A 27,951-nucleotide genomic window follows, 5' to 3' on the forward strand; every position below is an offset into this window, starting at 1 on the left:
AGTGTTTGATCTTGTCCACAATATTCACATTTGCCTGACATTTTTTCCCCCTATTTTGAATAGTGTATTATTTAATCCTGTAAATCCAAATCTAAGTCTTGAAATAACTGTTTCCTCCCTTCTGCTATCCTCATTCCTCTGACTTTCTGTTGAATCCTATAAAACCATCTTCCTCTCCTTCTTCCCATTGTTTTTTGCCACCTTTCCTTTATCCTTTGTTTAATTATGATTTATTTTTTTTATGTTTCCTTAGTAATCTTATCTGCAATTTCATTTCCTTTAATCCATCTATGTGCTGGCATATATATAACACTAATACCAATCATTTGAACTTGATATAAAATTTGGTGTATTTTAATTAAAATGTCTAAACAACTTTCCGAAAAATTATTTTTTTTATACTGATTAAAGCTGAATTCGAATCTGAACATATAATTGATCTCAATGGTCTCGCTCAACTTTTTTTTTCTTCTTCAAATCGCTTTTATTTTGAAAATATCTGCTGGGCGATTGTTTATGACGTCACTGGGCACAGAAGTTGGTGAAACTCTTGTATGAAGCTGAAGGCAGCAACCTATTTATCGTAATATCTGTATTTTATTTAGTATCTAATGCTTATGTCACTAATGCAACTTTTTCCTATGAAGCTGTAGCATGTTTTCCACTCTAGGCTAGGCTAACCCCATTAGCTGTCAGCTTTTCCTTCCAGTAGGCTAATGCTATCAGCTCATTCTCAACAAGGAGAATGAAGCTGGAGGAAAGTAAAAACAGGCTGAGCTTGTATGTAAAGTTAATATGGACGGCAGAAGGAGACTATTTAGCTCCAATGACAGCGCTTTACAAAACCCCCCCTGCTCCCATGGCTCACATGGTAAACAGCTGATAAATCATCAACTGCCTCATAAGAAGAATGACTTCCTGCCATCTAACCTTCATTATTTGTTTCAGATGGCTCAGCTAAACTGTGGCACAGCACTCCGGTTAAAAAGGTAACAACCTTTATTTATGCATGGAAAGGTGTCAGTGCTTCCCTGATCTTAAGCTAATCTGAATATGCATTTTTCCCACATCTAAGTAATGTTTAAACTTGTTTTTCTCTGGTTGCATTGCTTTATTGTAACCATAAGCAGTGTGTTTTATGCTTTTGTCAGGCAGATGGTGGTTTTCCCCTTGATGCTAAGCAACCATCTGGTCTAACCAGAGGGAAGTTGGGCGGTTTCTCCTCCCAGTGGGTCCAAAGTGATGCTGCAGATCCCTGCTCTGCTCATCATGTACAGGATGCTGAGGTAAGGTCAACGCTTCATTAGGTAGTCCTCATTTTAACCATCACCAGACCCATGTGAATGACAGAGCTATTCAGGTGGTGACTGCATCATCAGCGACAGTCTAAATGAGTGCCACCAGTCCCACTCTAGTTGAATAAACCATAGATTTTATTAAGTTGCAAGGTTTTTACAGATCTCTTACAGTGGAGACAGCTAGGGGCGCTATAGCTCCCCCCGGAGAAGTTATAGCAACACACCACCCAAGAAAAATCTTGATTAATACCTTTTCATCAAAGTTAACATGGTGCCTCAAAACACAACCAGTTGTAATAAAAACTGTTTATATGTTGTTGTTTTTTTTTAAGTTAAATAATAAACTATAACAGTAGCCATCTATAGTCTACAGATGCGCTGCATTTTTTTTTAAGAGAACATTATTTATTTAGTAAATTATTATTATTTTAAAGTGTCTTGTATCATGTGGTGATACTCTGCTGCCCAAACTACTGTTCTGTAACTAATCTGTCATTACATAATTTAATTATCAATGTATTAATGTTAACTGTCTGCCAGTTTTGTCATAATTTTATATTTGATTGATAGATCTGTCATTTCAAAGTGTTTCTTTGTCGATCATAATATTTAGGTTGGGCTTTCTCAACTTAGAGTTAACTTCAGATTATGATGTGGGACAAACTATCATCTGGTTGAACCACTGCAGAGCTTTCCATGATAGCTATTTGTCCTAAATCTGTAATATTTGTGCTTTTATATTCCTCGGATAAATTCTATGAATTACTGCTACTTTAAATTGGCTCTGATTGGATTTTTATTTATTTGCAAAATTAGTTGTTTCTCTACCGTTTTATATATAATTAAAACATAATTAAATATTATAAATAAAAATATTTTGGTGGCATGTAATTCAACTAACTAAATACAGATAATTCTATATTTATAATTAATTTACTTAATGATAAACTTACATCTAGGCCACCAGATGTCACTGATGAATTTACATTTGATTCACTGTATTTTGGTTTCCCAGATCTAGGAAAACAAAATGCAGGAAATTGATTCTAACAGTTTATATCCTATATTCTACTCTATAGATGTGTTTTTATATGTTTTAAATGAATACCAGAACACTAAATGTTCATTATCTACTTTGCTATGGAGTTTTTCAGATTTAAGAGTAGTGAATGCAGCTCTGTTTTTGTTTGCATCAGTGAAAATTAAAACATGTTGGAACAAAGGATGCTTCAAAGCAGCTAAGCCCAACTTTAAGACCTGCAGAGAAAAATCTCTGGATTTATTATCCCATAATTATATACCTTCAGAGAGGACTGTCAACATATAAGCCACAAGAGGAGGCAGAAGAAAGGAGATCATGCAGGCATTTAGACCATGAGTCTGTAACCTGTGGCTCTTACGAAGCTCTACAACGTCTCTTCATCACTGACTAAAAATGAAAAAGAACCAGCTTATACTTTTGAACTTAAGTTATGATTAAAAAATGCAGGTTTTAGTATTTTCTCCATTGACTAATTGCAATAATAAAAAAAAAATAAATGCATTTATATAATATTTTCTTAAGTGGAAACATTTAATTCCATCCATTTATTCTCTTTTCAATTTCTTTTCCATCATTTTAAAACAAAACAAAAAAACATTACACAATTACTTTTTCCAAATAAAACCCCTGTTATTAAATATAACTTTCTTTCTCCTTTTTCTTTTAAAGTTCACACATTTTTAAACCTTTCTTTCCATGAAGCTTCCTGTAAAAGACCTCAGCGTCTCCACCCTCCAGAGGCAGAGAAAGGAGCTTCAGCTCCTAATGGCTGAGCTAAAGGACAGGGAGCGGGAGCTGAACGCCATGTCTGCTTCCCATCATAAGCAGCACCAGGCCTGGGAACAAGACCGTCACACCATGGTGATGTTGGAGCGCAGATGTGCTGGTTTGGAGGGTGAGAATAGCTGAATGCTGCTAACAGGATATGATGCATTACTAAACATTAATCTTCAGAGACTACACATTGTTTTTTTGTTAATATTAATTATCTCTGCTTAATTTGACTGAAAACCAAGCGTGTATGCTTACAGAAGAGTTGCAGAGCCGCAATGAGGTGATTCGAGTCCTGACTAAACATGTGGGCGTTGTGGAAAGCAGAGAGAAAGTGATGGAGAAGGAGCTGGGTGAAGCGAAGCAGCTGATCTGTGAACTGGAAAAGAAACAGCAGCACATCAATGAAAAGTGTCAGGACTATGAGGTAACGCCAATCTGTACTTTCATCTATCCTCCCATCCATCTATCCGTCCATCCACCCATCTATCCATATATTATATATATATATATTTGTGTATATATATATGTGTATATATGTATATATACGTATATATATGTATATGTATATATATGCGTATATATACTTAGATTTTTAAACAAACCTTACAAACTAAATTATATGAAGGAAAAATAAAATATAGAATAAAATATAGTGAACATGATCCAAATCTTGTTCACTTGTTTGTGAAACACCTTTTTTAAAATGCATTTGTTATTTTATGTGGGAATATTCGAGACCATCATCTATAACAGCCACCTGCTGATATGTTTTCTTAGTCCTTTTTCCATGTTCTTTTTTTTAAGGAAGGATTTTTTTTTTTTTTTTAAAGGACCTTTTTAATTAAAAACACACATTTATATTTCTGTTTCTGCAGCTCTTTTGCAATTATGTCTGTTATTTCTTTCAGGCAAAGAACCAGAGCCTCACCTCCACGGTCATGGCTCTTTCCACGCAAGTCGGCTCTCTGCAGGTCAGAGAGGAAGAACTGAGCTCAATGCTTAAGCTAAAAGTAAACCATCCAAAGCTCTCCTCAATCCAACGCTCATTACACACGTATTACAAATAAAAATGGTGATCTTACAACCTCTTGTGTCGTCGGTAGGACAAAGATGTGAGCGAAGCCTCTGGTCATATTCTGGAGTTGTCGGGGAAGCTGCAGGTCATGGAGACGTCTCTGGCAGAGAGTCGCTCACGGGAGCTCCAGCTCCTGAGAGATGTGGAGGAGGGGAAGCGTTGTTACAGAGAATCCGAACGGGACATCTCTCTTCTCAGAGGTAACTGCTTCATTCAGTTGGTAGAGGAGGCGTTTTTTAGTGGATCGACACATTATCAGAAAACAGAGAAGCTTATTTCTATTTATTATAAAGGTAAATAATATAAAAATCATGTATAGAAACATGGTGACTTGTATATTTATTTAAAAACTCCAAGAAAATATTAACAATGGATAGTAAATGGTGGGAGCAGCAATAAATGTGCTTTAGATATATTAATACAGGGCTCTATCTCTAGATAACAGTTTGAAAGAGGAAAAATGAAGAACAGGTGGTTTAATAAAGTTTTATATCCACCTCTATCATCTTTTTGCTAAACTTATAAAAAATACATCAGAAAGTGAGACATTGTGCCACTGGAATGAGACAATTTACATTTAAAATAAGAAAGTACAATTGTATCGTCTTATTTCAAGCGCATGTTATCTAATTATCTTATTCTAAGAGTGAAAATACTCATTCGATTGGCAAACTATCTCATTTACCTACTCAAATTTAGGGTAAATACACTTAATTTAAGAAAGTTTTACTTATTTCTAGATCGTTTTTCTAGTGCAACAATTTCTTTGCTAAGTTATCACATATGTGTTTCACTCCTCCAGTTGTCTATACAGTAACAACTGTCTTTTTTCTTGAAATAAGTGTATTATCCCTTTATTTGTGCAGGTAAGTCAGACAATTTGACAATGGAATAAGATGATTAGATTTATAATAATAAAAAAACACATAAGTGCAAAAATGCTCACTAAAATTGGCAGATTATCTCATGAAGCGACCTGAAGTGAAGACAAGTTCACTGGTTTGAAGAAACCTGTACTTATTTTAAGACCTCTTTTTTTTCAGTGTACCCTTTGGTTTTTTGGTTTTTTTAAAGCAGCCCAAATGAAATAAAAACCTCAGGTAGTGATCCAAAAATGTGTGGAAATGCATTCAATGATAAACAATCTGTTTGTTTCTGAAATCGGCTGATGGTTTCAGACTCCATTGAATCTTTGTCATGCTGTGTTTGCAGAGGAGCTGCAGCAGCAGGTGGCTCAAAGCAGCACCCAGAGAGAGGAGATCATCCGTCTGAAACAGGAGCTAAAGCTGCTTCACGCAGACCTGGCCCTGACGGGTACGAACAGAAACATCCACGCTCTCCTCCCTCAGGCTGAGAAACTATTTACAGCTTTGATCATGTTTCTATTTCTTCATTTTTAAAGGAAAAGTCCGCTCAGCAAGGAATAATCAATGGGTCATTATTTTTACCTAAAACCAGTGCGACCCCCCTGTGTAACTCATGAGACCCCCGAAACCCTTAAAAGCAAAATTTAAAGGGGGTCTTAAATTGTGTCAAAAAAAATGTGTCACTAATGGTCACTAAAATGTTTTTAAGCTCAACATGTCCAGTATTTAAAATTCAAAACATTTACTCACAAATATGTTCTGTTTTTTCAAATTAGTCATGTGTGCCCCAAACAGAAGAAAGACGTAACGTTGACAACAATTAATACTAAAAATGGGGGAGGCCGTGGAGCAGTTTCGAGAGTGGAAACTATTTTATTTTACTACCTAAGAAATAAAATATTTTCATGTTCCCCTTGCAATGCATTCACAGACCACTAGGGGTACTCGTACACCGGTTGGGAATCACTGCATTACAGCATGGTCAGGAATCAGTTAGTCCAGAGGTAACCAATTAAAAATCAGCAGGGGCCGAATAAGAAAACCATCAACCAGTAAAGGTCTGGAGACATTTTTTATTATAATCTGTTACTTTAAACCAAATTTAACACTGAAATAAAACAAGGTTTTTATGCGCCCATGTTATACACTGAATTTTTAAATTAAAAAAGATTTAAAAAAATAGAAGATTTTTCAATTTTAAAATCTAAAGTGTTTTGTTTTTTTTAAAGTAGAGAACAACAATCATTCAGTTTGCTAAATAGACAATTTCCTGATTTAAAATATTTTATAAAACACCTGAACTGACTGTTTGTTTGTTTTTTTTCTGTCTTAATGTTGGCAGTGGGCTTTATGCTGCCCTGCAAGGCTTTAAACCTGGTTTGAATGGAGACTAAGCCATTCTAAAGCACATATCAAGCTGCTCATTTTGAACCTGGATCCATATTTATTTTTGATTATGATCATGGTGGAGAATCCTGCTTCACAGCAGCAGGTTGAGCCAAACATCCTCTAAATGTGCAGGGTCATCTTTGAGCACCATTTCACTTTTCTTTCACCAGTTCACCACAGTTCTTCCAGCAGTCCACACTTTCTTTCACGTTTTCTCATCATCGTTACCCATCCGGCTTGCCACAGGTTTGCCTGCTGCAGCAACCCAGACTGACAGCAGCTCATTGGATAATAGCCTGGTGCCGGATGCTATGGAGGGCTTTACCGTACAAACAGGACAAGCGGCGCAAGTGAAATTAGACACTTCCGTCAGAAAACACGCAGTAATTTGTAAATGTTTTAAATCAGGTTGGGTCCAGATTAACCAGCAGGTGGGTCCAGATCCGGACCAAGGCCCACTAATCCGTGACCTCTGATTTAGTAGCTGCATCAATGGCCTTCATCTTGCTTTCTGGTAGCTCTGAGCTTCTGCCAGCAGATGGCACCACATGTTTTTATGTCCGCTCATGACGCCTCACGCTGAGGTTCTATTTAGGCTCCAAAAGGACGATCAAAACACTATCAGGATCGACGCTTGGAGTATATAGCCTATTTTATCATAATTAACTCAATTCTGGTGTTTTTTAGTTAATGCATGTAACCTGGCTGTTTACATATTAATATTAGCAATTTTGATGTAAACGCTGTTGTCTGACATATTTTCTTCTATACTTTTTCTCCAGATTTTTTTTTTCAAACAACTATGCTAATACATATCTTTCTTTTTTAACCGAATGTCAGATTCATGCTTTTCTGTGCGGTGGTCAGATGATGGGTGGGAATACTTTTACAGGGCACTTCAAACTAAACTGTGTGTAGTTGGTGTCCAACAGGTCTGTCTTATCTTCTCAGTCTGGATTTCTTTCTGCAGCAGCCGCTTCAGATGCCTCAGATTGCCAGATAGACTGAAACCTGCTGCTCTTCCTCGTTTACAGGGGAGGGCGAGAGCTGGAAGGATGAGCTGCTGGAGCTGTCTCGCTCCAAACAGGAACGCATCATGTCTGAGCTGCTCTGCCTGCAGCAGGTGAGGCTTTAGGTAACAAAGCTCTAACAGCAGGACTCTATCAGACCAGATGCACTAAATCCACAGAAAGAATAAAATCCCTGAAGATGATTCACATCTTTCCTCGTTCCTCCTGCTCTATGGGGGTGGGTTTCCTGTTTGTCTGCATTCCTCAGCAGGTTTCTGCAGTTCCCTGGCTCTAATGCTGTGCCTCTGGACACACATCAGCTGTAGAGACACAAGTTAAAGCCCCCCCAGCCCCCAAGTTTCAATGACATAAAGCATTTTCCAAAGCTACACATGTTCTTTAAAGTTCTTAAAGTATAAAATAACACATTATGGGATGATACTGCTGATATTTACTTTTTTAAAGGGTGTTTAAAAAGATTTACTGTTATAAGAAACGTGGATTTTGATTCAAGTCCTTTTCATGTCTAAGTATTGGGGTAAACATTTAAATACATTTTCAGAAAATGTAAATAAATAAAGGAAGAGTTTGGTTCCTTCCATCTCTGTCCATCCTTCCTCTTTGTTTGTTTTTCTTTTTTTCCATTCAGGCAATTTTTTCATTCTATCCCACGCTGTTAAAATTGACATATAACTTATTTTTAGTGTATTTTCCCATTATTTCAGCAGGTTATGAAGAAATATTCCCTTAATAATAAGAAAAAAAAAACAACCCAATTATTTTCTTTTCAAATGCGTAATATCTAATTGTCTTATATTACGGGGAAAGATACTCATTGCATTGACAGATTATCTTATTCAGCTTCTCAAATTAGGGAAAAATCCACGGATTTTAAGGATTTTTTTCTTATTTTCAGATTTTTTTTTTATTTTTATGTTTGTTCATGTGTCAGGTGCAAGTTTTGTTCCTTAAGAAAATATGAACTCACGTTAATTTACAGAAAACAATTTCTTTCTGACTTTAGTGATTTTTATTTGTCTCAAACTGAGAGACGAAACAGGAAGACGTCCAGTTAAGAGCCTCGGTGTCACAGCTAGCCTCCATGCAGGGTGACGCATTCTATCCCTACACCCACACAGCTCCTCAAATCATAAAATTTTAGTAATTCTTCTTCAATTTTGAGTTTGAGAAATATATAATTTTGATGTGAAATGTTTCACTTCATCAGAACAAGAAGCTGTAAAGCCATTTCCTGCTGCTGTGTTTTTTTTCCAGGTGTGTGAGAACCAGAGGAAAGACCTGCAGCTGCTGCGGCTGAACCAAGGGAGCACGCAGAGAGCACTGAGGGAGAAACTCAACAGGTGAAAACAGCATCCGTTTATGTCCGTTTAAGTCTTGAGAAAGGAGTTAATAATGAGCTGCAGTTTCTCTGTGTCCCAGCCAGGAGGAATGGGACGTCCAAGGTGAAGTCCAGGGCTCCATGGCAACCAATAGCAAACCTGGAGGCTTGTCATCACATGTAACGGATGTAAGATATTTTCTAAAAAGGCGATTTTACCAAAAAACAACAAACCTCTGCAAAAGATTACTTCAGGTTGATGGAAGAAACATTAAAAAATCTGCTTTAGGGTTTGATAACTTATTTAATATCTGTACAAATCAATAAACTAATGTTTAGTATGAAAACCTGCAGAAGGATGGAACCTTCAGCCCATATATCCTCCAGAATCTTAAAAAACTCATCTAATATTTTCATTTCCTGAAGTTACCTCTGATTGCATGGTGAGTTTGACCTTTTCAGTTTATGCTGATAAAACTCCCTGATGACTTTAAAGAGGCTCTATGCTTTACTGTGGGACATTCGGTATTACCTGTTTTTTTTAAGGCCCATACCAATTATTTTGATATCAGTCGGCCATTTTTCAGGGGGCTGATTTTTTTAAGCCAATATAAATTTCTCTATTTTAATTTACATAAAAACTACAGAATTAAAAATGCCAATGAAACTTCATTTAAAATAAATAAAAAGTTTATTAACAGATCAAACAAACATCAATGGATAGAAGGTATAATCGATGCATGAGATGATTTCTACGATGCATCGGCGAACTGATGCACGTATCGACCGATATGCTAATATGGGACAGAAAATAATTACTTAGGATTTTTCTGAGGTGTGTGACCACGCTCCCCATGCAGAGGTTCTGCAATCATTGTCAGAGACAGATTTGATGGTTGCAGAGGCTATGCATCGGAAGGATAAATTGGCCTTAAGTCTCTGTCTGTCTTACAGCACATTGAGCTTGTTCACATTTGGTCTCCTTGTGGATGGATGCTACTAGTAGCTCAGAAAAGCATTAGTGGACAAACTGCATCAGGGAGGCAGCATCACAACAGCAAAGATACCCGGAAGTTTTCCCTCTGCCTGAACTTAGCCTGCAGGGAAAACATTAAGAGAATAAAAGCAGGAGGTCCATGTAGAAATCTGTCGACTAGATCAGGGATTCCAACAAATGCATGTTCATAAATTACATTAAATTTTTAATACACAACTTTAAATGTATTTTCAATCATTTATTGCCACATTGTGTGTTTTATAATTTCATGGTATATCTGATAATTGAATCATGTATTCAATAAATACATTTTCAAATAACATTTGATTATATAATTGTTATTTTATGGTATATTTAATATTTAAATCAGGTTTTAGATGAATACATAAATAAATGTTATTTCTACCTATTTCATGGTACATATATTTATTTTTTGGAACATTTAGTAAGTTAAAGTTTATTTATAGTGTACCTTTCTCAGACAAGCATCACAAAGTGCTGTACAATATGAGGCATAAAATACAAAACGGCACCATTTAAATATACATATAGAAAAAATACAGGCATTGCAGCCCTTGATAAAATTAATTTGAAATGCTTGGTTGACATAAATGACATCTTAATGATTATGAAAACCATCTTGGTGTCTCATGACTCTCTGGGGGTTCCTGAACCTTCCTTTTTGAACCTCTGGACTAGTCTGCTATTAGTCCTGCTCTCCTGAACTCTGTTCTTTATATACGATGTAGGAGACACAGCAAATTTAAGGAAGAAGGGAATAAAAAAATTGCTTTTTTTGTTTGATGGAAAGTTGCACTACCCCCCCTGAGAAACATGGTAGTGGCAGCATGATGTTGAGGGGGTGTTTTCTTTTCCTGTAGGGGCCAGGAAGCTGGTGATTTTTCCCAGGTCCTGATGGAGTCTCCTGTCTGTCTCCCATCAGGCTGCTGATCAGCTGTCGGTCCGCTCTCTAAACCAGCTTTGGGGAAAGTCCAGCTTGATCCGAGTTCTTGCCGCTCCTGATAGCAGCAGTTTAAGGCATCCGCTGTGTGAGAGCCAGACAGCCCACCAGCAAGCAAACACCACGATACTAAAGGTAAAGCAGTGGTTTCAACCTAAACGGCCCTGTAATGGGCGGGGGTGGCACTAATTGAAAAAGTCGTCTTAGTTTGTTTGTTTTCTTTCCAACAGAGCAGCGATGCTCCACCCAAAGCCTGCCTCCATCACGGCGTCAGTCAACCAGACAGCACTGGACTCTTGTCTTAACTAAAATAAGCAATTTTCTCTGCAAACTTTGTATTATGAAGTGTAATCAGAACATTAAAAACACATATTTTTGTATTTTCAGGTGCTTATGTTAAAAAGCAATCTCTGCCTTTAACCTCAGGAAGGAAATGAAGTCGTTAAAAAGCAAACTTTCAAATGTGATCATGACCTCAGTGTTTTATGTTGCATTATTTTTTGTATTTTCTACATTTTTTATAATCTATGTAAGTCTGATGGTGGATTTACCTGCTCAGTGTTTTTTGTTTTTTAACCTTGAATCCTTTTGTACGTAATGTATTGTCTGAAGTGGGGGGAGACGTGAAACCAGTCTTACAGGGCTGATGAGAGCTGCGTCTTAGTGCCGTTTTTCCAGTTTCACTGCCTTCTCTCTGTGACTCAGAGGAAATATCTAAAGCTCTCATTTGCTTTTACATCTTGTAACCTGAAAGATTGGAAACAACTTCTTTTATATATGAATATATCTATATAAATACCTCTCTCAATCACCTTTTATCTCACCTTCTTCTTTCTGGTAATGCTTTTTTTTAAGTTAATCTATTTTTAATGTGTTGCTGCTTTATATTCTGTAGAAGTTTTTTCTTATTCCTTTAGCATTTTATTTTGAAAGGTCTGAAAATCAAGTTTAACAGGAGTGATCTGGTGACCTGACGCACCTTCAGTTGATTGTTTTTTTTTTTAAGCGGCCAGGAAAACTCTGGTGAAGAGCTGGATTTAAAAGTAGAAATACTTTGGATTCATTCGTCCAACTTTAAGGTGACAATATGAGTAAAACAAAGACTAAAAATGATAATAAGACGGAGAAAGCGCTCGCTGCGGAGAAAGAACAGTTTGGCAAACAGCAGGTGAGTAGAAAAACGGACATTTTTTAAAATAATCTTTGATTTTAAAGTATTTTGCCTCATATATTCGACAGCTAGAAACTAACATAACGTTTTAGTTCAAAGATGTTTCTTTTAAACAGTTTTTCAAATGGTTTCTACTGAGTGTTTATAACCAGTCAATATCTTACCTGTTGTACATAAAATAAAGCTTACTGCTTTTTACAAAAAGGGGTCATGAGAAAAACATGCTAGGGAATCGCTATTATATTAAATGCTACATTAGTTCTTATGAATACACAATTAAATCTAATCCCTTTTATTGTTTGTGTTTGATGGTTTTTTATGTGATTAGTTTGACTCAGCAGCTGATTTGATCTCTTGCCCTTTTTAATTATCTTTCTATTTGATTTGAAAACCAATCTAGACAGAATAAATGTTAATAAATAAGAAAAAAAACTATATAAATAGGTGCCTTTTTTATTTTATAATTTTTAGTCAGTCTAAAGTTATATGGTCCTTTTATTCCTCTCTTAGTGTTTCACATGGGAGGCTTATAGTGTTGAACCATAGAGCAACATAACTTCAGCATTCAATAAAAATTATGATTAAAATAAACATGACTTTAGTTCAAAGGTTTATTAAAGAATTATCAACCACACTGTGAAAAATCCAAATCTAGATAAGTCATTTTTTTCTGAAAATAAGTGCATTTGTTCTTGAATTGAGGAGTTAAAAGAGATATTTAGCCAATGGTACAAGACAATTTAGATTTAAAATAAAAAAAACAATTGCATTGTCTTGTTTCAAGTGCATATTATTGAAATATCTTATTATAAGAGTAAAATGCTCATTCAATTGGCAAACTATCTCATTTACATATTAAAATCAAGGTTAAATACACTTATTTTAAGACATTTTTACTTATTTCTAGGTCATTTTTCCAGTGCATAACTACATTTGATTGCTGAGTTGTCTTATTTTTGTAGAAGTACACTTTTTAATTGGCTCCAGTTTATTAGCCCTTAGCTTTAGCATCCTGGACAAACTAACATTCCTCCAAAATAAATACATTAGGTCTACAGCAAGTGAATAAATCACTTCAAGATGTTTTATGTTCACATTTAAAATGTTAGAGTAATATCTAATAAGTAAAAAATATATGTTGTATATAGTTTCTGTAAGTTTAACTTATTTATTGTTTCTAGTGGAGCACAGGGATTTTAAACTCTTTGCTTTTGTCATTTTCTTTTTTTCAGCTTCACAGTCTCAGCAAAATCGCCACCTCAGCTGAAGTTCCACCAAAAGAGAAATATGTGCGCAGTATCCTTTAAACATTGATAAATATATATATATGTAAGTGTGTTTGTGCATATGTACCTGTCTAGCCCTCAAAATGAGGACCATTTCTCCAAATTCACCATCAAATTGAGGATCAGTTGTTGCAAAGTGGTTTAGGGTTTGGGCATAGAAAGGGCTGGAAATGACTAAAAGTCAATGGGAGTCAACACATGTTCCTCACTATGACGTCAGCACGAGTATGTGTGTGTGTGTATGTGTGTTTATATATATATATATATATATATATATATATATATATATATATATATATATATATATATATATATATATATATATATATATATAAAACTTTATAATATCAAAACAGATTGTGATTAATATGATGATATGCTACTTTTTAACCAGTTAAATTGGGATTGTTTAACAGACAGGAAAACTACCAACTCATAGCTCATAAAATGCTACATGCTAATGGTAGATTACTTCAAGCTTTTAAAAAAAAAAAAAAAAAGGTTTTGATACATCAGCTTTAGTTGAAACACGCTTTTGTAATTGAATAAGTAGATCTATAGATATGTATATATTGCCTTAAATTTCTTCTTTTTTTTTCCTCTGACGCAGAAATAATTTTATCATTTTTTCTATCAAACTATTATTTGCATAAACACAGAAATAATTGCATTTTATTCGATATATTGTTATATAATAATATTCAATAAAACTAGGATTCATCTGGATCTGTGTGAAAAGCTATCATCCCTTAAGCCTTATAAATGGTTTGCTCTTTGCAGCTGCTTTATTTCAGTGAGCATGAATGGTGTTAATGTGAGGTCAGTCACACCACAACTACTCAACTGGAGGAAAGTCCACAGGTCTGATGAAGGTCTGCTAGGCCACTCCTAAACCTTATGCATAATATTCACTGTTGCATAGCCTAAATACAGGCTGCACAGTGGTTCTGGGTCTGATTCCTAGGGTCTTTCTGCATAGAGTTTGCATGTTCTCCCTGTGCATGCGTGGGTTCTCCCGGGTACTCCAGCTTCCTCCCACAGTCCAAAAACAGGACTAATTGGCTTCTCTAAATTCTCCTTAGGTGTGAGTGTGTGTGTTAAAAGAGGTAGTTTTGTTATTTAAAGGGGATTTTGTTGCGATATGGTTTAATGTATTTGAAAACTTAAATGCGAGTGAAAACTTTATTTTAAATCTAAGGAGGGCCCATCTAGAAAAGTTTGGGACCCACTACACTAGATCCTCAACAGTTTTCTCAGGAGTTTCTGGTTTCATCAATAAGTCAGTTCTTGAAGGATGAAGCAGCTCATTGGAAGCTCCAAGACATACTCTCAGCAGAGCCTTCTCCCTCTAATTGGGCTTATTAGTTTTATGGCCACTGTGGGTCAGGCGTCATGTTCACTATGATGGAGTTTTTTTTACCTTGCAGCTCTCCTATAATTATAAGCTCTAATGTCACTCCAGCCCGGTTATGAGTTTAGTCATGAGCTCTGACCTTAGTGCTTTAGCCTTTATTCCATGTACCTGGAATGACGTTAACGGTCCATTAGATCTCATCGCCTTGATGGCTTTAGTTCTCATTTGTTCCAAATTGTCTTTACAACATGATGTGTTTCTTATTGGGATATTTTCATCTTCTTGATTATATTCAGTTTCCATAAAAGGGATATAATTTCATCTATTAAGTACTTTCTTATATATACAGGAGATTTTTTTTTTGATGATCCTTATCCAAGTGTCACAAAGAAGCATAAATCAGCTAAGAGGACAAATTTTTCACATTAATATTCAGACATTACTCCTGTTGAATATTTCCATACTGCTGCTATAGGTAGGCACTTTATTGGCTTTAATCATTTACTAATTTGTTTGAACATTTCTTTGCTTTGAAGATGGAGCATTAGTTTTAGATCATTTTACAAATTAAAATTCAAAGCAGGTTTGAATGTATTGTATTGTTTAACACAAAGTATTTTATGCATTCATGTGGAAAAGAGCATAGATTTAAAAATGTCTCCATTTTGCATATTAGACATTTTAAACTTGAATGATGCTGAGTCGCTGTAAGTTGAAAACAAGAAGTGAAAAAAGGGAGAAAATTAAAAGTCTGCACAGGAGTTTCCCTAACAGCTGTTAAGATATAATCCTGGGAACGCATAAGGAGGGTGGAGCCACCACCTTCTGGTCCTACGTCTTGAACCTGCCTCTGTCCAGCAACTCCATGGTCAGCTGGAAGGTCTGCTATCTGATTCACAAAGTGCTCAGAGAAGGCCATAGGAATGTAAGTTAAAGATGATTAGCTCCTGCCCCTTGGTGTAGCTTCCGTTCCAAAATAAAGATGTCTAACGTCACCCGTCTTCTGACCCACAGGTTATTACAGATTCTCACAGACACAGCCGCAGCATAAGAGACATGGGAGTCCTCTGGGTTAGTAGATGCAAACATAAGACACGTAATTCTGTTTCTCTAAAAGGTCAAATTTTTTATATTTTTTTAATACGAAGTTCAATCAGCAGGTTAAATGAAATCAGAAAGTGCCCTCAGTCATCAAATCTTTTATTTAAAACCTTTAATTTCACAAGAATGTTAGTAAAAGCACGAAAGATTAAAGCTGGTTGCTGTGAGTGGGTTGTTTTTAAGAAACTGTTAAAGCTAATGTTTTGTTTCTGTTTCCCCAGGGAAACCTGCATGATCGATACGGTCACATTGTGGCCTTGTCTGCTAAATACCTCCACCTAAAAATGGAGTTTCATGCAAAGGTAACGTCTCTCCTCCATCTAACTTTTTACATGGCATGCTTTAAAATGATGTGAAGTTGAAAATATACTAAAATACACGTATTAGAATTCATTTAGAGTTTAGCTTTTAATAGAAATGTGACTTTTATATTAATTTGACCCTCCCCAAACCGAATTTTTATGTCTCTCTAGTGGTTATAAAAGGTTTATATTTTAGATGCATGATGGTACATTTCAAAAATAGCTTTAGAACAGGGGATCCCAGACTTTTCCACCTCCCAATTAGTGTTAGCCTCTGGCTTTCTTCTTTGCAAACCCACAAACTAACCTACTGAATACATTTTTAAAAATGTTTTTTCTTATTTTGTTTACAATTTTATAATATTTAAATGTATTTAACATGATAATGTTTTTAATATAATAATGCTTTATTTTATTCCCAATGAAAAACACATTTTCCAGCATAAGAGGAAAATAATATCAAAGTAGGGCTGCAGGGTTTACTGTCTGTGAAGGACAGGAGTTTTCATTATCATGTTTCCTTCTTTAAAGCTTTAAAGCCAGACTCACAAAAGCAGATTGTTGCAAAGGAAGAAGGTATTATTGTCATTACATGGTCAGACGGAAGAAGTTAGTCATCCCCACTCGATATATTACTACAACATATATAATAATGTTTTAAAGAATAATTTAAAACATTATTATGTATGTTGTAATAATATAATAGCTTTTTGAATCATTTTTTAAACAATATTATGTGTTTTAATAATAATAATAATAATAATGTTTAAAAAAACATTTAAAAGATTATAATATATGTTCTAATAATATGAGTTTTTCAAATAATTTTTTAAAACATTATAATAAATAGTTTTTTAAAACATTATTATTATTATTATTATTATTACAAAATATATAATAATGTTTAAAAAAATATTTTAAAACATTATTATATTATTACAGCATATATTATGTTTTAAATAATTTTTTAAAACATTATTATATATGATGTAGTAGTAATAATAACAATAATAATGTTTTAAAAAATAATTAAAAACATTATACTATTACAACACAATAATGTTAGAAATTATTTTTAAAACATTATTAATATGTTGTAATAATGTTTTAAAACACAACATATATAATAATGTTTTAAAACAACATATATAATAATGTTTTAAAAATAATTTAGTCATTTTTTAATGATGATCAAACTGAGAGATTCATGATCAATGTTTCTTTTTTTTCTTCTAATTTTTGTGGTCCACCTAGCGCCCCCTGGTGGCCGCCTTTTCTGTAAACAAGTCTCTATTGAGTTAATGGTCTTGTTCTGCGGGTTTAATAAGCCGTCGAATGATTTAAGCAATTCCTAATCATTCACGGGTTGTAAAGTTTTAAAAATTAAACCTTGGTTTCTTTTATTTACTTCGGCAAACCTTGAAAGGTCTACATGATGAGACTTTGCAAATGCTTCACCACCATGGAGCTGTGAGCTCAATGCTGTGAGCTCACTCTAAACTTGAAAACAAGTGATAGAGTGAGACAAACAAACCAAAAGGAGAGTCCAATCAGAGTCACAGTCTGCTGTGATCCACCTGTTTGCTGTTTTTTCTCTGTCCGGGTACCTTGTTGTGTTTGTTCACCTTCATGGACCAGCCCTGAAGACTAAACAAGCCTATACAATAAAACTGTTTATCAATAACGCTTTAAATTTGGTTCTCAAGTCCAGCTGAGGAACAAAGTGAGACATTTAGAGGTCTGGGTTGGGAGGAAATGGCAGCATTTTTCTCTGTTTCTCTAAACATATCCTGGAAAGTAAGTCTGCAGGGTTTGGTTTTATTTTTACAGATAAAATTGGTTTTATTTTAAACTGTTAATCCACCACGTCCTAAGGGAAACAACCTGAATCCATCTGCAAGTGAAAATATCCCAATTAATCGCTCAGAAACAGATTTAGAAAAAGCCTTTTAATGTGTTTGATGTTCTTCAACAGCACAAAGTGATTCCAGGTAACCTGGAAGCCACTGATGAGACCTTGGAGAAGGAAGCAGGAACTGATATGACCAAAGTGTAAGTTTTCCTCCTGACCTGTTTGGATTCTACAGAAACAGCTTGAATTTCCCTGAATCAGCAGCTAAGTATCTTTCCTGTGTTGTAGGTTGGACATGACTCAGCAGCTGATGGACCACTGGGATGCTGGACTGAAGATGGCTGAGACAGGTAAGACTCGGACGGATCAGACGGCAGTATTAGTATCTCAGGGATAAATGTCATATTTGCCAGGCGGTTTAAAAAGGAGTAATTAAAAAGGAGTAGGATGTCTGAATAAAGTCTAGCGGACTGGTAAGAACAAGACCATGATGTTAGAATTAGCAGAATTAAAGGTATTAGTGGAGGATGTTCTATCTGGGTGGATCATCAAAATAAGTGGTCCTCCTAATTGTCAATCATTCTGGTGAATGTTTAAATAAGGCCGTCCTATGTGCTTCCTCCATTTTCACTTTATGGTGGTGAGTCTGACATAGTGGAAAAATTGCAAATATTAAGTAAGCTTGTATGAGTTATGCAAACAGCAACTTTAAACAGAGCGTGCCGAGCGTGCACGAGCCCATTTCCCCTCATGCACGCTCACGTGCGTTAAATAGGCGTTCCTTTTGAGGAGCGGGTACAGGGTTGTGCATGTGCATTTTTTTTTTCTAAGTTTAAAATTTGCAGAAAACCTCTGCTATACCTTCATACCTTTTCTTTTTTTTGTCAGCAAGGAATATTTTCACCAAAACAGCAGCATTGATAAGGGATTGGGATTGAGTTCTGGATTAATAGAGAAGACATGTGTCTGCATTTGGTCTAATAAAATGTTAATGTAGGAATGATGGAGGGCTAAAGTATGGGGATGCCTTTCTTTGCCTTTGTTGTCAAATATAATGATGACCAGTTGTACAGTCATCACAGTATGTTAAAGTAATAGTACACCCAAAAACATGATTAGCCTTCATTTTCTACTCACCCTCATGCTGAACAACACTCTGGAGTATTTTTTTGATATCTCAAATGCATCTGGAGATCTGGGAGGCTTCTTGCTGTCTGCTGACATTCAAATAATGGAGGTCTATGGCGCCCGAGGCAGAAAGGTCCATAAAAGTCCACAAAAAACGTGTCAATATTCCTCCATACTGCTTGTCCAATGTATTCCAAGTGTCCTGAGTGGGTAGCATCCAGAATTTACTCGAAACAAAGTCATTTAGAATGTTTTTAGAGCATAAACAGTAGTGTATAGGATTTCCTAAAAGCGCTTCACGAGTCTACTGAAGTCCTCAGACATTTTTTTCTTTCGTTGTTTCTTTCTTTGCACAGGTAAACAGCACATTTCTTCTTCTACGCTTGCATTATCGGCAGAGCAGACGCTGAATGCGCACTTTCATCTGGTTTGGTCTGCCGGCTTCTGTAGCGTCGTGTACGCGCTTTCAGGAAATCCTATACACTACTGTTTATGCTCTAAAAACATTCTAAATGACTTTGTTTCGAGTAAATTATGGACGCTACCCACTCAGGACACTTGGAATATATTGGACGAGCAGTATGGAGGAATATTGACACGTTTTTTGTGGACTTTTATGGACCTTTCTGTCTCGGTCACCATAGACCTCCATTATTTGAATGTCAGCAGACAGCAAGAAGCCTCCCAGATCTCCAGATGCATTTGAGATATCAAAAAAGTACTCCAGAGTGTTGTTCAGCATGGGGGTGAGTAGAAAATGAAGGCTAATCATGTTTTGGGTGTACTATTCCTTTAAGAGCAGCTCTACATAAAGATAGTTAAGCTCAAATAAAAGAAGACACTGGCATTCAGGAATACCTTAGAATGAAAATAGTTTGCTAATAAAAGGCTGCTCAAACTAGCCTTCTGCATGTGGATGAAATGTTTAAAAATGCTTGAAATTAAATGATCAGGCAGACAAACATAAAATTATATGCATTGTGGAATTTCAAAGACTTAAAGCATAAGAAAATAGCATGATTGCATAATAAATTCAGGCAGAATAAATAACCGCCCTCATTAAATAACCTAAATATTTGGATTAAAAACAATCATATAATACATTTATTCAACAACTAAGGAGAAAAATTTTTTTTGAATTGAGCGGTTGGTTTATTTTGTCGATATAGGTTTTTTGATTAAAATACCTTTAATTGGGATTAATTCATTACAGACCCTGTTATTAACTTGAATAAAGATTTTAATCACGTCCCACCACTCGTTAAAATTCTGTGAAATTGTAAAATGCGCACTTAAAAAATAAAACGTCCCATGAAATAATTAAACTTACATTTAACATGATAAACTTAAAAGTTAACTTCCATAAAACAATTTATTTAATTCAACAATTAATAGAATTACTACACTTTATAAATAAAATATTTTAGAGGGTTGCCAGTTTGCTGTGCTGTTATTCATTAGGTCACTGAAATGCCAGTGAAGGGCTGAAATGTTTGCGTTAAATCTACACTGAGTTAAGCTAAGCTTTGTTTTCTCTCGCTTGCATTTCTGTTGCAGTTGGAGTCGCATCAGTTTTAAAGAGAAGCAAAATAAGAGAAGCTTTACATAAGAATCGTAAATCTTTCCCCAGCCTGGGAAGCTGTAGTAGCCTGTCTCCGCAGCATGATGTTGCCAACACTATGCTTACCAATGGGGATTAAGTAATCAGAGTGTCGTAGGAGATCTTGGAAAAACGGTTCCAGCAAGCAAAATTTTTGAACATTTACAACAAGGCCTCTAACTTCAGACCAACCCTCGAAACCACGCCTTCAAAACACCTCTGTCTAGGTGTTCGGATGTTTCCGAGATCGAGAACGAAACAAGCCGAGACCGAGTGCTTGTGACACGAACTAATAACAACCTAACATTGCCTAGCTTCACCAAGTCAAAGGCGGTCTTGATAGCGATGCTGCGATACAGGAGTGAACAGCTAGAGCAGCAACACTTGTGGTTTCTAACCAAAGCCATGTAGGAAACAGAGCATAAACATGCCCAAACAAGCAAAACATATACGTATAGCGTACTGTCCTTACTTATTAGAGCCAGAGAGAGAAGCCAGGTAGGGTTGGAGGTTGAGGGGGCTTAAAAAGTCCTTGCTTTGTAGGTGTCAAGCTGGGTAGTTGCTGGCCGATCGCGTTGTCACAACTAACAAAAAACACACAGGAATCACAATTTGTACAGGTCCTAACGCCTCCACGATCATTGGGGGGTCGATTTGTTCATGTGTGAGGGTACGCGCACAGGGGGGAGGGACAAACAGACTACCCTGATTGACGTGTCAGGAACCAATAGTGGACCGCGGACCGTGTTTTGTGATTGGTGGGCATTAGGCAAGGCAAGGCAAATTTATTTGTATAGCACAATTCAGTACAAAGACAATGCAAAGTGCTTTACATGATTAAAATACAGGAAAATAAAACAGAATCAAAGCAAGTAGGAAAAAAAAAAGAAAAAAAAAAAAAAAATCAGACTCCAACAATGACGTCTTTACCAACTTCTGTCAGCCCTGTTGATCCTATACTTCCCGGACCTATTTATTTCAAACACAACGCTGTTTTTTCAAACCACAAGATCCCTGATCTTGACACAGTGTAACAACCAAAATTGCAGAAACAAAAAAGAATATTAAAAACAGTTGGCCTAAAGAAAATAAAAAAATTGAACTAATGATGTTTCAGTTGATCTTTTTAACTAGAACAGTCGAAGGCAATCCTAAACAAAGGTGTTTTTAGTCTTGATTTAAAGGAACTCAAACTTTCTGCACTTTTACAGTTTTCTGGAAGTTTGTTCCGGATAAGTGGAGCATAGGAACTTAATGCTGCTTCTCCATGTTTAGTTCTGGTTCTAGGTATGCAGAGCAGGCTGGAGCCAGAAGACCTGAGTGGTCTGGAGGGTTGATACACCGATAGCAAGTCTGTGATGTATTTAGGTACTAAGCCATTCAGAGACTTATACACTAACACAAGTATTTTAAAGTCTATTCTCTGAGATACAGGGAGCCAGTGGAAGGACTTTAGAACTGGGGTGATGTGCTCTACTTTCTTAGTCTTAGTGAGGACACGGGCAGCAGCGTTCTGGATCAGCTGCAGCTGTCTGATCCACTTTTTAGGCAGACCTGTGAAAACACCGTTGCAGTAATCAAGTCGACTAAAAATAAACGCATGGATCAGTTTTTCCAGATCATGCTGAGACTTTAGTCCTTTAATCCTGGAAATGTTCTTCAGGTGATAGAAAGCCGACCTTGTGATTGTCTTTAAATGCTTTTGGAGGTTTAAGTCTGAATCCAGCACTACACCTAGATTTCGGGCCTGATCAGTGGTTACTAGCTGAAGCGACTGAAGCTGTGTGCATTACTCATTGATTTCACACTGTAGCGGGGACCATTTATTTTCGTTTCACTTCAAGACCTTCTATTTCACTGCTTGCTACGTGGCTGTGGGGAGATCCTCTATTACACTTTTAACATTTTGCATTTAGGCCACAAAGTGACATTTTGGTCCCACACCACCAGAGTTGCTTCCTCCCCATGTTTGCTTTCTCTAGGCTGTTTGCGCACGAATAAGAGAACGTATTATTTATTATCATTGTTTTAATGAATGTGTGAAAGACATGGATGCCAGAAGGGGGAGGATCTGAAAAGTGTGCCTTGTATTCTCTCTGTGTCTTAAGTTCTGCGTCAGATGGATGCCAACGGGGCCAAATCCACGACCCAAGCCGGACAGTGCAGACTGACGCCTCTCATCCCTCTCATACTGGACTGCAGTTTCCTCTACCACTTCTCTGTCCGCCTGCTTTTCAAACTGCACAGCCGTGAGTAGGAAGCTTCTGTTCTTACCTAATCACAGCCTGAGGAATCAGATTCAGCAGGAACCGAATTAGATGTCTCTGCTCCTTAGGTATCGCTCCAGATGTGCTTCTGGGTCATCGAGAGAGGTTCCGGGACCAGTTCGTCAGGTTGGTTTTCTGCAAATTACTCAATTATTTAATAAGCCAGGATGCTCGTCCTACAGATTTCCAATTTTTTTTCGCTTTGTTAACAGCCTCACGCAGTTCTTCAACAGAGCCAGAGAAATTGAGTTCTTCAAAACGATCATCCAGATCCCAGATCTCCCAGATGTAAGTGATAGGGTTTGAGATCGGCTAGCTCTTCCAATCCATCCAGGTTTTCAGTCCGTGAATGTTTTATTCCCACTCTCCAGTCGCCCCCAAACTTTCTCCGAGCCGCTGCCTTGGGGGAGTACAAAAGGCCGGTGGTGTTGATGCCAGGAGAGGATCGTCCAGAGGAGGATGAAGTGGAAGCGCAACCAGAGTTTAGAGACACGGCTCAGATACCACAGGTGTGCTTTATTATTTTATGATTAAAAGAGCGATTTTTTCCTGTTAATCGTGCTGAAATGCAGCATTTTGTCTGGCAGTACTATTTGCTCAATCAGATGGGAGGAACTGAGCTGCCTGTGGAGCACAGAGAAAGCGAGAACAATGGCTATAAGAGGGAACTGGAGGTTCTGAAACCAGAGCTAGAGCTCATCAAGAGTGAGGTAAGGGGGGTGGGGGCTTCTTTTTTTTAAGGGTGCTTTTGTCATCATCCCACCCAAACCCAATACCAACCATTAAATATTAGCTCAACCCTTAAGTAGCATCTTTATGTGTTCGAATGATCCAAACTCATCATTCACTCAAATATAATAAATGATGCAGAGATGCGGTCTGTCCAGTTTGACTGAGTTTGAGCATTTTTCTGCAGAGAAGAAATGTTTAGTTCCTCCATCAGCAAAGTTGGTTGAGACATTTTCTAACTTGGAACGGCAATGAAAATGGTTTCCTAAAAGGTTTAGATTCTTAGGGAAAGATTTACTGTTTCGAGGCATTGCAGTGTATAAATAAAACTTTTCCAATTTCCTCCAGGCTCAGAAATGTATGGTTGAGTTAAAGGCTCAGGTGAACCGTCTGGAAGCGGAGGTGGAGGAGCAGCGCACCCACAAGCAGGTCGCTATGGTTGAAAACGAACACCTGCGGATGGAGGTGGAGGCCTTACGCAGCGCTAACGTGGCCAACGTCGGAGCTCAGATCGGATACAAGGAGGCGGACAGTGAGTAAAAAGCCTCTAAGAGCGCATCAACCTGAGTCTGGACGTCAGTGAAAGTCACTGTTTTCCTCTTCATGTCTGAACAGGCAGAGCTCAGGCTGCAGAGGTTCGGTTCACGCAGCTCAAAGAGAGACACGCAGAGCTGGTTACGAGTCACGCCGATTTAATGAAGAAGGTACAATTATTGCTATTTTTTTCTCTCAGGAATCTGGTTGTTTCTGATTCTAAGTCAGACTTTTTTGTGTTGCTGCTGCAGAATGCAGAAACAGTTAAGATGCTGACGAGTACAAGGCATGTTCAAGATGATTTACTGAGAGCAAAGCAGCAACTGGAGAGCGAGGTGGAAAGTCTGCGGCAGGAGAAAAGATCGGCGGTGAGAAACTTTGGTCCCAGAGACGACCATCCAATAAGATCCTTTTAAACACTGAAAAAAACATCTAAACATAAGTCAAACATTTCTTAAGTGTATTTACCCTTAATTTGAGTAAGGAAATGAGATAGTTTGCCAATGGAATAAGTATTTTTGCTCTTAAAATAAGATAATTAGATAACATGCACTTGAAATAAGACAATGCAATTGTGTTTTCTTATTTAAAATGTAAATTAAATTGTATATCATAGTTCCATTGGCAAAGTGCCTCACTTACCTTCTCATTTCAAGAACAAATGCAGTTAATTTAAGAAAAAACGACTTATCTAGATTTCACTTTGTTCCTGTAAAAACACACCTGCTGTGACTGAATATTTAATTTTTCTAATGAACAGATGAATGTCCAGCAGCAGGAAGTTGATCGCCTGAACAAAGAGCTGCTGGAGCAGAGGGCAGAGATGGCGCTGCTCCGCAGCATTCTGGAGAATAAAGAGAAGGTAAAATAAAGTTTTAATTTTTTCACCAAACTCACCTACATCACATCAGGACAAAACTCCCAGTCAGTTTCAGGGGCGGTTTTATCATAAAATCATTTTATTATGTCATTTATAAAGATGAGACCTTTTTAAAATCATTTTTAAAGATTAAAAAAAGAAGAGTCCAGAGATAGAAGATTCCTTCTAAATAGGAATTTTTAATAAAAAGTGCAATCTGGAAATGAAACTTTTAAAATGGTTTTAATCAAATAAAATATTTTCAGACTAACTTTGCTGTTTTCTTTGGTTTCATTTTTTACAAGTAAACTTTTTGATATTTTATTTCTTGATTTATATACAGATTAGATTTTTTTTTTTCCAAAATTTTATTTACAGTTAAAGTTTTATCAACTGCATTCTTTTGAAACTGCATTTTAAAAGTCACATTCTCTTCCCTACAAGCCAAAACCAAACTGCTCTGAAAAAATGGTTTACTGATGTCCATATATGTGTCTTTGCTCCTTTCTTTAGAGGAAAGCCTGTCAACAAGTGAAGAGAATTTGATCTATTAAATGCAATTTCAATCAATCAATCTTTGTCAACTACAATTTACATTGCAAAAATTTTAGTTTCAGTACAAACCGTTCATCACAATACATCACATTGGGGGGTCTACTGAGGCCATGTGTGCCGCAGAACGCTCATTCTTATAGCTTCCCAGGTCCCAGGCGGTTACCTATAGTGCTGCCTTTATCTCTGTGGAAGATAGGAGCCACATTGGGGAAGAGAGGGGGAAAAAAGCATATTTCACACTTCATCTTTTGAAAACTATGCAAATCATAAAACTCAATCTGAAAAAATAAACTGAAAGCAATACAAATTTCAAATATAGATAAAAATAATAACAAAAATAGGAAAATTAAAACATAAATAATGTAAGTGAAAAATTACAATTAAAGAAAAACAACCATTTTTACCTATTTACCCATATAAATAAAAGTGTTGATGGCAGCAGCACAGCTGATATTTCTCTCCAGGATGGAGTCACAGCCAAACAGGAACAGACCAGATGAAGCTACTATGAGAAAAAGTGGAGAGCATAGCCTTAGAGATTGAACCAACAGATTCTGCAGAATGAGAGAATAAAGATAGAATGAAGCAGAATGAGAGAATCGGTGGCTGGGAACTGCTGACATCTGACACAGAGTCAACATCTCCATATATTTTGGACCAGGGGTCTTCAATGTTTTCCAGGCCAAGGACCCCCAAACTGATGGCGACTCCCTAATTATATATATTTTTTGTAATTTTGTTCTATCAAACTGGTCCTATAGTCACTCTATTACAGATGGAGTCATGTAACCAAAGTAATCCCTCCCTGGGATTATTTAAGTATTTCTGATTGTGCTCCTGTGTGTCGCTGAATGTGTGCATTGATGACTGAAAGACATCTTCTGTCTCCATTTATCTGTTTACTACAGTGTGTTGAATTCATGTTAATGTGGATTTAAAGACATTTCAATTAGTGGAAAAAATTGCAGGGGGGAATATAAAAAAAAAAGTAATCAACCAAAACCTTTGCAACCCCTGCAGTACCTCTGTGGTCCCCCTGTTTTAGTTCCGTTTTAGACCGTCGGTAAAATGATAGCAATCAAGAACCCGTTCCTAGCAGATCTGGAGGGAGAATGGAGCAGCTTTAAACATCAACCTATTATGTTCAATATCAGACGGATCATCAAAAGCTCAGGGGGATTAAATAGAACCATCTTCAGCTATTGTTGAAAATCTGCCTTTCATCTCAAAGAAAAATCTACAAGAAGCAAGAATACAATTAGGGAAATAGCTTTTTAACAGCTGCTACTTACTTATGTGGTTCCTCAGACTTGAATAACTCATTGATACTGGAAAATTAATGTCCGCTTCCTTAAGTCCTAAACGTTTTAGTTCTTTTTTTAACCAGCTGGTTACCAGTTTGGACCACAAGCTGAAAACCAACCAGTCACCAGTAGATTTCATGGCGCTTTTCCTTAAAAACTCTACATAGAAGCCAAGCAAAGAGGGACCAGACCTGTTCAGGCGCTTCAGTGTAAGGGTAAGAAATGTTGGTTAAAACAATAAAAGTTTAAGAAATTCAGGAAAGAAACAACAACATGTCAGGGTTTGGTTGAGGTTTTGAGGACCTGAATGCAGAGGCAGGGAGGCAGAGGGGAGTTTTTGTAGTTTTAATGGAGTATTCACAGTCAACTGAGGCATGAATCCAAAAATCCAACAGAATAAGTACAAAAAAACAGTGTCTTGGAGACATCAGGGAAAAACAAGCATCAATGGCCAGGAAAAGACGAGGAAGTAGCCCTGAGGAACTGCACAGGAAGAGTAGAAATGGGAGACCGAACAAAGACAGGACTAATGAGCTGATTGGGAGCAGGTGTGAACAGAGGCTTCGAAAAGGACCTAAGAAGTTGAACTAAAATATATCTGGAAAACACCAATAAAGCTACAAAACATGGATCAACGTGAAACTGAATACTCAAACTTAACACAACCAAGACTGTGACACATCATAAAAGACTTTTTATAACAAATATAGACGTTTCAAATTTCATTTTTTTAAATGATTTTTTATTTACCTTCACCTTTGAACCGTTAAGCTTAAGGATTGTAGTTTGATGTCCCTCATTAAGCATATCTTATAAAACACTGAACACTTATAGCACTAAGTCCTGTAAAACATTGAAAGATGAACCTGACCCAGTATACCCAGAAACTTTTGCCGTCTGTTTGGAAAAGCATCAACGGAGAATTATTGTTTCTGTCTGCGAATTTTCCTCAGGAGGGGACTCAGGTCAGCAGCAGCCTGGCAGCCCTTCAGGCGGAGCGCGATGCGCTGCTTCGCTCCGCCAAGGAGAAGGACGCAGAGCTGTCCGCTCTGAGACAGCAGGCCCAGCAGCAGCAGAGCTCCATGGACCTGGAGAAAGACAGGATGAGCCGAGAACTGGAGGCTCTGAGGGCCCAGCTGCAGCAGCAGGTACAGACAG

At 36.8% G+C, this 27,951-nt stretch overlaps 2 protein-coding genes across 2 annotated transcripts in view; both read left to right on the top strand.

The window, feature by feature from the left end:
* The first annotated feature begins 692 nt into the window (after positions 1–692).
* ccdc62 (coiled-coil domain containing 62) lies at positions 693–9,135 on the top strand. Its single transcript, XM_038286972.1, has 11 exons — positions 693–871; positions 949–989; positions 1,152–1,286; positions 3,043–3,235; positions 3,372–3,538; positions 4,023–4,124; positions 4,218–4,389; positions 5,402–5,503; positions 7,479–7,567; positions 8,730–8,815; positions 8,895–9,135. The coding sequence occupies exons 1-11, from the start codon at positions 796–798 to the stop codon at positions 9,118–9,120; spliced, it is 1,389 nt and encodes a 462-aa protein (XP_038142900.1). The 5' UTR covers positions 693–795; the 3' UTR covers positions 9,121–9,135.
* Positions 9,136–10,666: 1,531 nt separating this feature from the next.
* LOC119784776 (huntingtin-interacting protein 1-related protein-like) overlaps positions 10,667–27,951 on the top strand; it is a 31,021-nt gene continuing 13,736 nt past the window's right edge. Inside the window, exons 1-18 of the mRNA XM_038287007.1 lie at positions 10,667–10,886; positions 10,982–11,919; positions 13,155–13,218; positions 15,345–15,487; positions 15,577–15,633; positions 15,885–15,965; positions 17,941–18,017; positions 18,106–18,167; positions 22,654–22,794; positions 22,881–22,938; positions 23,025–23,100; positions 23,184–23,321; positions 23,400–23,522; positions 23,890–24,073; positions 24,157–24,245; positions 24,327–24,443; positions 24,836–24,937; positions 27,747–27,941. Coding sequence (XP_038142935.1) covers positions 11,839–11,919; positions 13,155–13,218; positions 15,345–15,487; positions 15,577–15,633; positions 15,885–15,965; positions 17,941–18,017; positions 18,106–18,167; positions 22,654–22,794; positions 22,881–22,938; positions 23,025–23,100; positions 23,184–23,321; positions 23,400–23,522; positions 23,890–24,073; positions 24,157–24,245; positions 24,327–24,443; positions 24,836–24,937; positions 27,747–27,941 — 1,788 coding nt within the window. The 5' untranslated portion in view covers positions 10,667–10,886; positions 10,982–11,838. The remainder of the gene's footprint in view (positions 10,887–10,981; positions 11,920–13,154; positions 13,219–15,344; positions 15,488–15,576; positions 15,634–15,884; positions 15,966–17,940; positions 18,018–18,105; positions 18,168–22,653; positions 22,795–22,880; positions 22,939–23,024; positions 23,101–23,183; positions 23,322–23,399; positions 23,523–23,889; positions 24,074–24,156; positions 24,246–24,326; positions 24,444–24,835; positions 24,938–27,746; positions 27,942–27,951) is intronic.

Source organism: Cyprinodon tularosa, unplaced genomic scaffold (genome assembly GCF_016077235.1).
Source record: "Cyprinodon tularosa strain WSP-4 unplaced genomic scaffold, ASM1607723v1 ctg233, whole genome shotgun sequence".
Lineage (NCBI taxonomy): Eukaryota > Metazoa > Chordata > Actinopteri > Cyprinodontiformes > Cyprinodontidae > Cyprinodon > Cyprinodon tularosa.

Bases quoted from the DNA above. Each gene is read 5' to 3' on its own strand.
- ccdc62 (XM_038286972.1), top strand. From the start codon at position 796: ATGGACGGCAGAAGGAGACTATTTAGCTCCAATGACAGCGCTTTACAA. The intron at 3,236-3,371 runs GTGAGAATAGCT...GTATGCTTACAG, and splicing joins CAGATGTGCTGGTTTGGAGG to AAGAGTTGCAGAGCCGCAAT. The intron at 8,816-8,894 runs GTGAAAACAGCA...TCTGTGTCCCAG, and splicing joins CTGAGGGAGAAACTCAACAG to CCAGGAGGAATGGGACGTCC.